This window comes from Polypterus senegalus, chromosome 14, assembly GCF_016835505.1.
Source record: "Polypterus senegalus isolate Bchr_013 chromosome 14, ASM1683550v1, whole genome shotgun sequence".
In the NCBI taxonomy this organism is placed as follows: domain Eukaryota; kingdom Metazoa; phylum Chordata; class Cladistia; order Polypteriformes; family Polypteridae; genus Polypterus; species Polypterus senegalus.
Genome location: NC_053167.1, coordinates 39,829,000 through 39,842,807, shown reverse-complemented (window position 1 = coordinate 39,842,807; position 13,808 = coordinate 39,829,000). Strand labels below are relative to the sequence as shown.

Below are 13,808 nucleotides of genomic sequence, written 5' to 3'. Positions count from 1 at the left end.
CAGGTTTTTATAGCTTGTATATTTGCTGCCCAGTCATAAAATTGGAAGATGGGTAGAATCAAGCCACCTTCTGCATTAGGAGATTGTAGGATCACCATTTGGATGTTTGGATGTTTTGAATTCCAAATTAATGAGGTTATTATTGAATCTTTGACATAGAAAAAAAAGCTTAGGATACCTCTTGACAGTGTTAATTCTCCATGCTAAAATGAGATAGAGGGTAGACCATCTATGCACGTCTTGTTAAAGTTTTTCCATGCTGACAGCAAGATTTGGTTTAAAAAGAACTTTATATTTTCTTGCGATGATTACCCCTGGGTATTTAAAATGATTTGCAATGATAAAGGGAAGATGTCCAGTCTAATGTTGTGTGCTAGAGAGATCACAGGAAAAAACAAACTTCTATTCAAATTAATTTAGAGTCCAGATATCTTTTGAAATTCTGCTAGTGCTGTTTGGACTGCAGGCACAGAATTTTGTTGGTCTGATATATACAGTACCATGTCATCAGCATATTGTGATGTTTTCTGCTCAGGTCCTTCTCTGATAATCCCTTATATCTCAGATGCATTTTGAAAGTGAACAGCCAATGGTTCAATTGCAATTGCAAATAGCAGTAGTGAGAGGGGGCATCCTTGTCTGGTACCATGTTCTAGTTCAGGGGTCCTCAATCCCAGTCCTGGAGAGCCGCAGTGGCTGCAGGTTTTTGTTCTGACCTGGTTGCTTAATTAGAAAGCAATTCTTGCCAATAAAGCACTAACAAGCTATGAAATTAAATTAACTCTGCTATGTCAGGTCATTCTCATATCCTAGATTTTCTTTCCCTTTCTATCATGCAAATGATTTGAATGCTAAAATGGACGAGTAATTCTCAGTCCTTCACTTTTTTCTCTTCATTTTCTCTTCAAGTATTTAATTAAACCCAATAGTGCAGATAAATACACACAGGTGTAAATGTAAATAAGCTAAAGGGAGAAATGCTGCTCTCTCTTGTCATTTGCATGTTATTGATAATAAGGAGCAATTAAAATAGCTGTTTAAGACAAAATTAAGCAATAAGGGCTCAAAATCACTAAAGTGAAGCAGAAGTGTTACTTTAGCAATAAGTGCTTTTTATTAAGCAACTGGGTTGGAGCAAAAACCTGCAGCCACTGCGGCTCTCCAGGACCGTGATTGAGGACCCCTGTTCTAGTTTGAAGTAGTCTGAAGTAATGTTGTTAATACAAACTGAAGCTTCTGGATTGGTATATAGTAGTTTGATCCGTGTACATATGTTTGGACCAAACCCAAATTTCTGCAATGTAGTGAATAGATAGTCCCATTCAACCATATTGAATGCTTTTTTCTGCATCCAAAGATTATAAGATCTCCGGGGTGTTAAGACTTTATGGGTGAGTATATTACATTAAACAGGCATCAAAGTTTGAAAGCACAATAATTATAATAAATGCAGTTTGGTCAATCCTTCTAGCTAGAACTTTGGAGAGTACCGTTAACATCATTATTCAGAAGTGAGACTGGTTTGTATGATGCACATTGTAAAAAATCCTTATTTTTCTTAGGAAAGATGGTAATTAATGCTTGGGGAAAAGTTTGAAGTGGATTTTATATTCTCTGGCTTCTATAAATGTTGGTAATAAAAGGGGAGCTAATTTGATTGAATTTCTTATAAGAATTGGGCAGGGTAGCCATCAGGACCTGCGATTATCCCACTTTGAAGTGAATTTATAGCGTCTAGTAATTTTGAGAGTGACAGAGTTTGGCTTCAATTCCTTTGCAATGAGAGTATCTAGCTGTGGTATCTGTGATGCATCAGAAAACACTTTAACTGTGTCTTGTCTTCTTTGAGGATAGAATCCCTGAAGTCTACGAAAAAAACTTGTACTCATGGGCCACATTAAATTCCTTCACACCTCTCCATCAGCGTCTTTTGTTTTATAAATATGTTGTTTAGCACAAGCAGCAAGCAGTCTGATATCCCATCCCAATCCCCCCAACGAAGTTGAGTCCATCACAAAATTCTCAGAGCTCAAGTGTTTATTTGGGTGTGAGGTGCATGGAGTTGTATAGGGTAAATAATACAGTATATCGTTATTTGGAATACATACATTTCATGTGTGTTCCGTGTCTACAAAGATCTGTGTAAATGTAGGATTACAGGAAATGTGAGAAATGCAAGAAATGCTGAACACATACCTAAAGCAGAAACTTTTTCCGTGTTATATTAATAATGATGTGAAATGTATAATGGGTGAAGACTTTAGTCCAAATGACAAATAAACACATGCACTTTTGTTCAAGAATATAACCAAAGAAAAAAAAAATCATTCAATTCAGATATTGTTGTCAATGAATTAAAAGCCCAAGCTCAAATGTCAATCAACAGAAAGTAGACATGTATTCCTGGATGGTACAGAGAAAAGAGCTGCTGCCTTATAACCAAAAAGGTTGCAAGTTTGAGACCAAGGGCTCCGCGTTTTGAATAGTGAGATGCTATGATTATTACTGTAATATAATAAAACATACATTTGATTTAAGTCTGTAACACCCTGTATAAATGTTGGCTACTTGTAAAATTAGCACATTTTGTATTATTCAGTTTTCTTCCCTCAATAATGTTCACGTGGTACAACGAATTTGCCTCTCTGAACTGATGGCATTTATCTCCATTCTCTTCACAAGAGCAGCAATGACCACAGTTGATACTATGATTTATCCAGCTTATAACTATTTGTTGTACCGGCAATCAAAGATATGATAGTCTTAGCTTTACTAGGTTTACACCATAAAAAACATACTAAGAGCCGGCATTTAAATCACAGATGTTTCAGAGTATTAGAATTCTGTTTAATTTCAAGGCCTTATTGTTGTATTTTTGGGGATTTGCTTTACCTTCTTCACAGTGATGATGGCCTCTTGAGTATCCCCATCTGTTGTAACTCTGAACAGTTCTGCTCCCTCTTCATCTTTAATCAGGTAGCTCATATCTGTATTCTCTCCCATATCAGCATCTTCTGCCATTACTCTGCCAACTGGTGTCCCAACAGGTGCTGCCTCCGATACAGAGAACTGGTACATTTCTGAATGAAGATGAATGACAGTAAAACTATAATAGCACCCGTGTTTGGAGTCAGGGATTAGACACCTCATAGACATGTCTCCTCAGAACACTGAGGTATTATCTCAACATTGCTAATATATTTACAAGTCTAAAGGCAGTAAAATACAATGTGAGCTGTAAGTGTATTTTTTAAATAAGAGGAAAGTGTAAATGATGAATTTTCACAGCATTCATAAGAGTAAAATGTAATTAAAGCTTGATAAAAGAGGTACTATGTGAAAGAGAAGGGAAAATAAAAAAGCAAACAATGAGGGTCTATTCATGTAGATTATCTTGAAAGATGGAGAAATAGACACTTTCAGCCTTGACTACGTTTGTGCTTATCGTGTTCTTTGTTCCACATGGTGGTACTAATCAAAAAAATGCCACCAAAACATAAAGAGCAAAACTCATTGTCACTAGAGTCCTTCCACTGCCTCATAAAGCAACCTTCTCTTTAAAAGGTTATCCAATAATTAAAGCATTTAAATAAATATTAATTTTCAAAGTGGAATATTACAAAAAAAAACTTATAATTACATTTCAATAAGGACTGATAAAAAACTTAAAATGATATCAAATCTGATTTCTTATACACTTCCACTTTATGTTTCTGCAATTTTTTGTTCCTTAATTATCAAATCAGAAATATTCCGATTTCTTACTTTGTGGGAATCTTGGTGGGTTGTCGTTCACATCTGTAATGACTATCGTAACAGTGGTAGATCCAGACAATCCCCCCATCTGTCCTGCCATGTCTGTTGCTTTGATGACAAGTTCATATCGATCTTGTGTCTCACGGTCCAGATCTGCTACTGCTGTGCGAATAACACCTGAGGAAAAAATAAGAAATAGACTAAGCTTGACTGATCAAGTGTCATATATTAAGAGATAGATAGAGAGATAGATATGAAGGGCACTATATGATAGATAGATAGATAGATAGATAGATAGATAGATAGATAGATAGATAGATACTGTAGATAGATCTCCAAGTGACAACAGATCTTGGCAAAGTGATTTAAATATATTACAAATATAAAATACAAAATAGTTGATCAATACATATTCACCCCTTTAAATATGACACTACCAGATTCTCACCGGTGCAGCCAATTGTTTTTAAAAGTCACAGAATTAGTTCAGTGGCAGTCAAGCATGTGGTGAGTCAGTATGGTGGCGTAACTGAAAAGTCCAAGTCAGGAGATGAAGACAAGAAAATATCCAACTCACTAAATATCCGTTGGAGTCCAGCTAAGTCAGTCATTAAGAAATAGAAAGTCTATGCCACAGCTGTAAATCTGATAGAGCAGGCCATCCACAAACATTGAGTGATCATGTAATAAGAGAAATTGTGATTTATCTCACCAAGAGACCCTATGATAACTCTAACGTTACAAGCTACAGTGAATGTGATTTGAGAGAGACAACAACTGTTGCCTGAATGCTACACCAGTCACAGCTTTATGGAAGAGAGGAAAAGTCCAAAATTACACATGACAACTTGGCTATATGTTTGCCAGAAGGTACATGGGAGACTTGGAAGTCAGTTGGCAGGTTTTATGGTCTCATGGGTAAATATCATGTTATGCTGCATATTATCAAAAGCACACCACTTTATAATGAAGCATGGAGGTGGTAGCATCAGTCTATGTGGATGCTTCTCTGTGGCAGGCCCTGGAAGGCTTGTAAGAGTAAAATGAATGCAGCAAAATACAGGGAAATCATAAAGGAAAACCTGATGCAATCTGCAAGAAACCTATACTTCAGGAAAAGATTTTTCATCAAGTAAGACAACCACTAAGACAAGTCAAAACTACACAAGAATGGCTTAATATCCTGGAGTGGCCGAATCATAGTCCAGATCTCAATCTAATTAACAATTTGTAGCTGGACTTGTAAAAGGCTTTTCTGTCATGATCCTTATGACACCTGAGAAAGCCTGAACAGTTCAACATAAAAGAATAGAGAAAAATGGCAGAGCTGATAAAGAGACAGAAAGAATAACCTGTACACACAAACTCAAGGCTGTCGTGTCTGACAAAGATGCCTCTACTAAATACTGATTGAAGAGTCAGTACTGCCTCCACCTTTCCTGCAGAACATCTTTCATAAACACTACATTCAACTACATACATTTATGGAAGACCATTCTTATCCATGCCATGAACTCTTTGCTCTTTTAGTATCTGGCAAAATGATCTGAAGCATCTACAGTGTTTATGTTTTACCAGACTGTGCAAGAGCTTCATACCGCTAGCTGTCACAATTCTTAACAAATACAAATCCTTGTCCCTGTTAGCTGAGCTAACATTTCTTGTGAATTTATATGTATACTAGCAAAATACCCGCGCTTCGCAGGGGAGAAGTAGTGTGTTAAAGAAGCAATGAAAAAGAAAAGGAAACATTTTGAAAATAACGTAACATGATTGTCAATGTAACTGTTTTGTCACTGTTGTGAGTGATGACTGTTGCTGTCATATACACACACACATATAAACATATATATATACATATCCATACATATATACATTGTGGTCCCCGGCCGGGCTCAGCTTGTGCCTCCTCCAGACCGCGAGGGGGCGTCCGTCCTGGTTATATTGGGGACCACGGGTATAGGGCTTGGAAGCCCAGCCCTGTAGGGACCCGTGGTCACCGCCAGGCGGCTCCCCGATGCCGGTTTACCCCGTGTGGTCTTTGGCCGGGGATGGAGCCCGGCCGGGACGCCTTGGAAGACCGGAGGAGGGCGTGTGCCTCCTCCAGACCGAGAGGGGGCGCACATCCTGGTTATGCAGGAGGCCTCGGGTAGGGGGCTTTGAAGCCCAGCCCTGTAGGGACCCGTGGCCACCGCCAGGCGGCGCCCCAATGCCTAATTGTCCCCAGAGCCCAGCACTTCCGCCACACCAGGAAGTGCTGGGGGGAAGACTTTATGTGGCGCCCGGAGAGCTGCCAGGAGGACAGCCGACACTTCCGCCACGCTGGGGCGTGGCTAAGGAGGGAATGCCGGGAACACCTGGGGCTCATCCGGGAGCATTATATAAGGGGCCAGGAGAAAAGAGGCACAGGACTGTGTGGCCTGGACTTGGGGGAATCGGTGCTGGAGGCACTGGAGTTCATGAGTGCACAGAACATTGTATATATTGTAAATAAACGGTGTGTGGGTGAACAATATGTTGTCCATCTGTGTGTGTCCGGGCCAGTGTTCACAACATATACACATATACACATATATATATATATATATACACACACACATATATACATTGTGGTCCCTGGCCGGGGCTGTAGCCTGGCCGGGAGGACCAGAGGAGGGCTTGTGCCTCCTCCAGACCAAGAGGGGGCGTCCGTCCTGGTTATGCTGGGGGCCTTGGGTAGAGGGCTTGGAAGCCCAGCCCTGTAGGGACCCGTGGCCACCGCCAGGTGGCGCCCCGGTGCCTGACTATCCCGTGTGGTACCCGGCTGGGGCTGGAGCCTGGCCGGGATGCCCAGGAGGACTGGAGGAGGGCTTGTGCCTCCTCCAGACCGAGAGGGGGCGTCCATCCTGGTTATGCTGGAGGCCTCGGGTAGAAGGCTTGGAAGCCCAGCCCTGTAGGGACCTGTGGCCACCGCCAGGCGGCGCCCCAGTGCCTGATTATCCCGAGAGCCCAGCACTTCCTCCACACCAGGAAGTGCCGGGGGAAGACGACAGGGGACCCGAGGCCTCCAGCATAACCAGGACAGACGCCCCCTCTCGGTCTGGAGGAGGCACAAACCCTCCTCCGGTCCTCCTGGGCTTCCCGGCCGGGCTCCAGCCCTAGTCGGGTACCACACGGGATATTCAGGCACCGGGGCGCCGCCTGGCGGTGGCCACTGGTCCCTACAGGGCTGGGCTTCCACGCCCTCTACCCGAGGCCCCCAGCATAACCAGGACGGACGCCCCCTCTTGGTCTGGAGGAGGCACAAGCCCTCCTCCGGTCCTCCCGGGCATCCCAGCTGGGCTCCAGTCCCGGCCAGGGACCACAACATATATATACACACATACATCCACATACTGTATATATACGGAGAAGTAGTGTGTTAAAGAAGTTATGAAAAAGAAAAGGAAAAATTAAAAAAAAAAAATAACGTAACATGATTGTTAATGTAATTGTTTTGTCATTGATATGAGTGTTGTCATATCTATATATATATATATATATATATATATATATATATATATATATGCATAAATGTGTACATATATACACACACACATATAATATGGGGTGCCAAACAGGCAAATACATTGATTTCTGAACATATAAAGTCAAAACTTGAATATATAAAGTCAGCCTCAGAATATATAAAGTCATCGCTGGAATATCTAAAGTCAAAACCTGAATATATAAAGTCAGCATCGGAATTTATAAACTCATTCCTGAATATATAAAGTCAAAGTCAAAATATATTTTTATATATTATAATATTATATATTATATATTATAAGTTAACAAAAACGTATTCAGAAAAATAAATTAAAAAAACACTGTTCGGTTAATGTTTTGAAAATGATGCATGTGCCCTGCCCAGGATTGGTTCCTGCCTTGCGCCCAGTGTTGGCTGGGATTGGCTCCAGCAGATCCCCGTGACCCTGTGGTCGGATTCAATGGGTTGAGAAATGGATGGATATTCCAGCGCTGACTTTGTATATTCCGAAATATTCCAATGCCGTCTTTATATACTCAGGTTTTGACTTTATATATTTGGGAATGACTTTATATATTCAAGTTTTGACTATATATATTCCAGCGGTGACTTTATATATTCAAGTTTTGACTTTATATATTCAGAAATGACTTTATATATACATGTTTTGACTTTATATAGTTAAATTTAGTCATCATTGCATAACTTTTTCTTTACCATAGAAATTTAAAGACTAAATTCAACTTATTCCTACCAAAGATATCTCTGGCGACTAAATAGAACTCACTTATATCCAAATTCGAGCTATTGAGCTGTCGCCTGCCTGCCTGAATAAGTCACCCTCACTTCGCTCTTACTTTTTTACCGATCATTTAATCATGGCTAGTGGCGGAAAATTTATGAAATGGAAGGAGGATTACACTGAGTATGGCTTTACTAAAACAATTATTGATTGCTAATCAATTATTCATAAAGATTCAATTGGTGATCTGTTTTTCTGTGTTAACCTCATAATTTTTCATACTTCTTTTCAAACCAAGGGGGTGCAAGGGTAAAATGAATCGGGAAGCGCTGATCAATGTAATCGGTGTACCAGGAAATCATGCATTGACAGAAGTTCCCCTTTGCTTGGAATGCAAAGTGTGATTAAATGCATGATTTTTTAACACGTTATGGAGCACATGCATCGAAGCTTCTCAGCTGTGCTTGTGCTAAGAAAAGGAAACATTTTAAAAATAACGTAACACGATTGTCAATGTAACCTTTTGTAAGTAGTGCCTGGAGGATTCAGTGTGAAGAAACTGTAAAGACAGCATGTGTATTAACCTGTGGATTTGTCTGTGAGTATTTGGTAGCAGCGTCACAAAGTCACTTCCGTAAGACTGCGTTAGCTGCGGAGCTCCGCTCAGAGCGAAATGAGGTGAATGGGAGGGGAGATGATGACGTGACTCCCCCACCCGCCTTAACTGTCAATCCCCCACAAACACAGTCTCTCGGAATTTGCATAAGCACAGCCCTTCACCTGCAATTTTAACTTAGTTACAAAGTGATCAAAACTCTCGTTTATATCCTGTGTCCTCTCATTAAACTTGTATCCCGCATTACCCGTGGGCATGACAAACGCCAGCGGCAGCCTGTCTATGAACTTAATTTAAACTTTAGGTTTACACCGTGCTGTTTCCGAAGTAGCAGCACTCATGAATATGGTTGTATATGTCACTCACTCCTTATTGTTTTGCTGCCTTCTCAATTATATAATGCATGTTTTCTTCAGCGCTTTTTGGAGCTCTTCCTGGTTTTCTACGTACTGTGTTGACAGTCAGTTCACGTGATTACGTGGGAGGCGTGATGATGTCACATGAAACTCCACCCCCACGGCTTTTGAGCTCAACTCCATTACAGTAAATGTAGAAAAATAGCTTCCAGTTATGACCATTATGCGTAGAATTTTGAAATGAAACCAGCCCAACTTTTGTAAGGAAGCTGTAAGGAATGAGCCTGTCAAATTTCAGCCTTCTACCTACACGGGAACTTGGAGAATTAGTGATGAGTGAGTGAGTGAGTGAGTGAGTGAGTCAGTCAGTGAGGGCTTTGCCTTTTATTAGTATAAATTATTTTTGTGTTTGTATAAACATTGTGTGTATTTCTCTTGCACTATACTTAACATTTGCCTTTGATGCATATTATTCTGTACATTTTTATGTTATTGTATGTTACAGTACATCGTGGTGATGGAGAAAAGCTGTTTTCTCTCACTATGTATATGTATACAGTTGCAGGTGACAATAAAGTTTAACTTGAAGAATGTCTATACTTATTTGATCAATTATTTTCTGCATTTGTAATTAATTTAGACCAATTAATTTAGATTTGTTTTCACTTTAACATTAAATAGTATTTTTCTGTTTATCAATGCCAAAAACGCCAAAATAAATCCACTAGTGTTTAATTTTGTATAACAATAAAATGTGAAAACTTTTCATTTTTTTATAGGCACGATAGATAGATAGATAGATAGATAGATAGATAGATAGATAGATAGATAGATAGATAGTGCCACACATGCAGGTTAAGTGAATCTCTGACACAGACTTATACTAATGTGAAATTGGGGTGTATCTCTAGGGTGGATCAATTATATACTGATATCGGTTTCCCTCAGTAGGATGGATGGACAGTAGTCAGAAGAAGCCTGGCATCAGCCTTTGGTGAACACCACCTCTTCTGGTTGAGCTGGGATAAAACAGCCAACGACACAGCAGAAGCTATGTATTATTATTATTATTATTAAGCTGTCAGTTGGCCACTGGAGCTGGTATTGAACAGACATCCTACATAGTTTTAGACAGCCACCAGAGGGCACCAAATCCTTATTTTTTTCCCTCACAGGAGGATCCTATATCGGCAATAAAAATATTTTTTTTGTGAATTCTCTATGTAATAAACATAATAAGTTATAGTGTAATGAAAATTGCATAATTAGATCTGGACCACCCTATAGATAGATAGATGCTTTATTGATCCCAATTGGATTCAGTGATATAGCAGTCTACAACTAAAAAAACACATAAAATGTGTTTAGGCTTTAAGAATTAAGTTAATGAATATGTCAATAATTTTGTTTAAAAATTCAAATATTAAAAGGGTGGAAAAACACAGCCTAAGGATATGTCATAAAATCTAATGGCAGTTGGTAATAAAGTACCTCCATTAGTACTGTTTTAGAAACAGCCTTGTGAAAACAATTCTCTGCAGGTTGACCAGGGGGGTCACACTGGGGTATGCGACGTTGTTCATGACACGCAACTGCTCCCTCCAAAGAGTGTAGACGAATGGCCAGAACATGGTTATCCTTAATGAATGACTTATGAAGTCTGCTGTCAGCTTTTGTATTCATGATACAGACCCAACATACTACTATGTAATTAACATAATGAACACAAAAGAAAAGACTAAAAACTCTACCTACAGAGCTGCAAGCAACTTAGAACTTGCACTGACCAAATCAATTTATTTCAGTACAGGTCTGTAGAGCCTATTTCGACAATATAATGTGTGAGGGAGACATTAGTATTGTAGTGAACTAAATATACTGCAGTTTGTTCTCCCAAATTGATTCAAGCTTAATTGTTAAATGTACAAATATTCTCTATAAGGACTTAAATCTTACCAGTTGCAGTAAAAGGACAACCCTCAAGAGGCCACTGTAGTTTTCTAATAGATAGATAGATAGATAGATAGATGCTTTGCAATTTGTATAATAGTATAAGTAATTACCTTGGTAACTACAGCATAACAGTGTACTATTACCATATAGTGTAGTTACAGTGCAGTGCAGTACAGGCTCAAATTACAGTACAGTTAACTACACTTCATACTCCCAAACTAGTATCAATATCAGCCAAGTCATTACAGATGGATCTGGAGAAAATTTAGACTTACTGTAGGTGAACTTGTTACAGATTACGTTTTATGTAAATGAGTATAAAGTATTGCACATAGGAAATAAAAATGTTAAATGCAGTACCTAACAGAAGGTTTGAAACTTAAAAGTACATGTTATGAGAAGGACCTAGGAGTTGTGCTGGATTTATCACTGGCCATATCCAGACAGCATATGGAAACAGTTAAGAAAGCTGCTAAGATTATCTATCTATACTAATAAAAGGCAAAGCCCTCACTCACTCACTCACTCACTCATCACTAATTCTCCAACTTCCCGTGTAGGTAGAAGGCTGAAATTTGGAAGGCTAATTTCTTACGGCTTACTTACAAAAGTTAAGCAGGTTTCATTTCGAAATTCTACGCATAACGGTCATAACGGTCAACAACGTCCGCCATGTTGAACTTTCTTATTCATGGTTCCATCTTCACGAAATTTGGTAGGCGGCTTCCCTGCGCTAACCAAAACCAATGTACGTACTTATTTTGGTGGTATGATGCCACTGTCAGCTGCCATATTCAACTTTTCAACAGTCTTTGTTACTTATGGGCCCATCTTCAAGAAATTTGGTACACGGGTTCCCAACGCTAACTGAATCCTACTTTTGTACATATATATGTCCATAGCCTACAGCTCAGTTACCGTGTGAGGCGGCGTTGGGTCCCCCATCCCAATGCCTCCCACATTGTTGGCTGCCTGCCTATATACAGTAAGGCTGTCCGTCGCTCCAGTCTCTTCATTCCCTTCCTTGGTTCGCCACAGGATTCACCTCTCCCTGCTGATAACTACAGCCTTTTTATTTAAATGACGGCTTCTCCGCTGTTTTATTGTTCATTTATTACGATTATAGTTATTGTGTAGGTATGTTAGACTTACTTTACATTGTTCAGGTACCCATTTCCTTTATCATTCCAACCGTACCCGCATTAACATGTCTATCGAGGTGATCACCATCGATCAAAGAACTGTCACTTACTGAGTGGTTTCCATGCCCGGAGATGGCACCTATCTTTTCCATTCTCTGTGTTACATATTGCACGGCTATATCAGGCTCACTCTTGATGTCTGGAGAAACATTGTGTCTTATGTATTGAATGACTGGGACAGGTTCAAGGTGTGGACTGATGACGGTACAAGAGATAATTATACTACACAGGAGCACTATAAGAGTGAAATGCTTAAGCCCTTCACCTATGGTTCTGCATGTGAGTTGATGGCTGCCGCTGAATTGTTCAGTTGTCGCTTTCAAGTGTACCGAAATGGCCAAATATTTTAAACCTTTGGACCACCGCCAATGCCTCTTAAACATCTTAGATTCACAGGTGACAATTTCAGCAGTGGACACTTTGATGTTTATAAATGTTTAAACTATCAAAAGCTGGATGTGAAGTTATCGATGAAACTGGTTGTATACTTACAACGCTTGACAGATGCCGAATGTCACTTCAACACAAGTCCTACAAATACTGTCGTAATTGAAACAAACCATGAAACTCAAACCGATTATGACAGCAGCAATCCAAGCTGTGAGATCTGAAACAAGATTACTGTTCACATGGCCAACTGTACGTTGCATGCTTAAGAGTAAGCTCAGCGCACAGCTTGGTCATATTACAACCGGAGGGAGATCCTTAACAACTAATTATTGGTATATTTTCCCTCAGTTTAAAAAGGTTTAATTTTCTTCTAAATAAAACTTTTAAGGCAGTACTTTGCTGCTGCGAAGCGCGGGTATTTTGCTATATATATATATAGATATAGATATATGATATAGTGTGTGTGTATATGTATTTATATATATATATATATATATATACAGTAGATATATAGATATAATGTGTGTGTGTGTGTATATATATATATATATACAGTAGATATACAGATAGATAGATAGACCTGTTTTTAGTATCTCTGTTTTAATTCTCTCTTAATGTTTATTTTTAATATTTTGCTTTTAGTCCTGCTTGTTGTAACTGTACAGCGCTTTGGTCAGTTGTAATGCTGTGTTTTTAAGCGCTCAACAAATAAATATGGTATGGTATGGTATATAATGTGTGTGTGTGTTTGTATGTATGTACAGTATGTATGTGTATATATAGAGATATAGATATATATATAGATATATATACTGTATATATAATGTGTGTGAATGTATGTATGTATGTGTATATATATATATATATATATATATATATATATATATATATATATATATATATATATATATATATATATGACAGCAACACTCATAACAGTGACAAAACAATTACATTGACAATCATGTTACGTTATTTTCAAAATGTTTCCTTTAATTTTTCATTACTTCTTTAACACACTACTTCTCCGCTGCGAAGCGCGGGTATTTTGCTAGTAGTTTATAAAGCCCAATGAGTGCAGTACAAGTCAAGTAAGGTCACACTTGTCAAACCTCATCTGAAATAATTTGAGTAGGTGAAGGTTAGGTACTTGCTGGCAGAGAAGGGGGTGTGTTTTTTGTTTTTGTTCAGCGCATGATTAAGAACAAACAAGGGGGAACTGTGGTGGATTCAAATCGATAATTCTAAGCACTTTGCCTGGGAATATTTTTAGGAGGACTGATCA

At 39.0% G+C, this 13,808-nt stretch overlaps 1 protein-coding gene across 1 annotated transcript in view; it reads right to left on the bottom strand.

Moving 5' to 3' along the window:
- LOC120514797 (cadherin-22-like) overlaps window positions 1-13,808 on the bottom strand; it is a 1,212,176-nt gene that overhangs the window by 349,515 nt on the left and 848,853 nt on the right. Inside the window, exons 6-7 of the mRNA XM_039735358.1 lie at window positions 3,766-3,933; window positions 2,893-3,080 (exon numbers count right to left, since the gene is read on the bottom strand). Of these exons, the coding sequence (XP_039591292.1) occupies window positions 2,893-3,080; window positions 3,766-3,933 (356 nt within the window). The remainder of the gene's footprint in view (window positions 1-2,892; window positions 3,081-3,765; window positions 3,934-13,808) is intronic.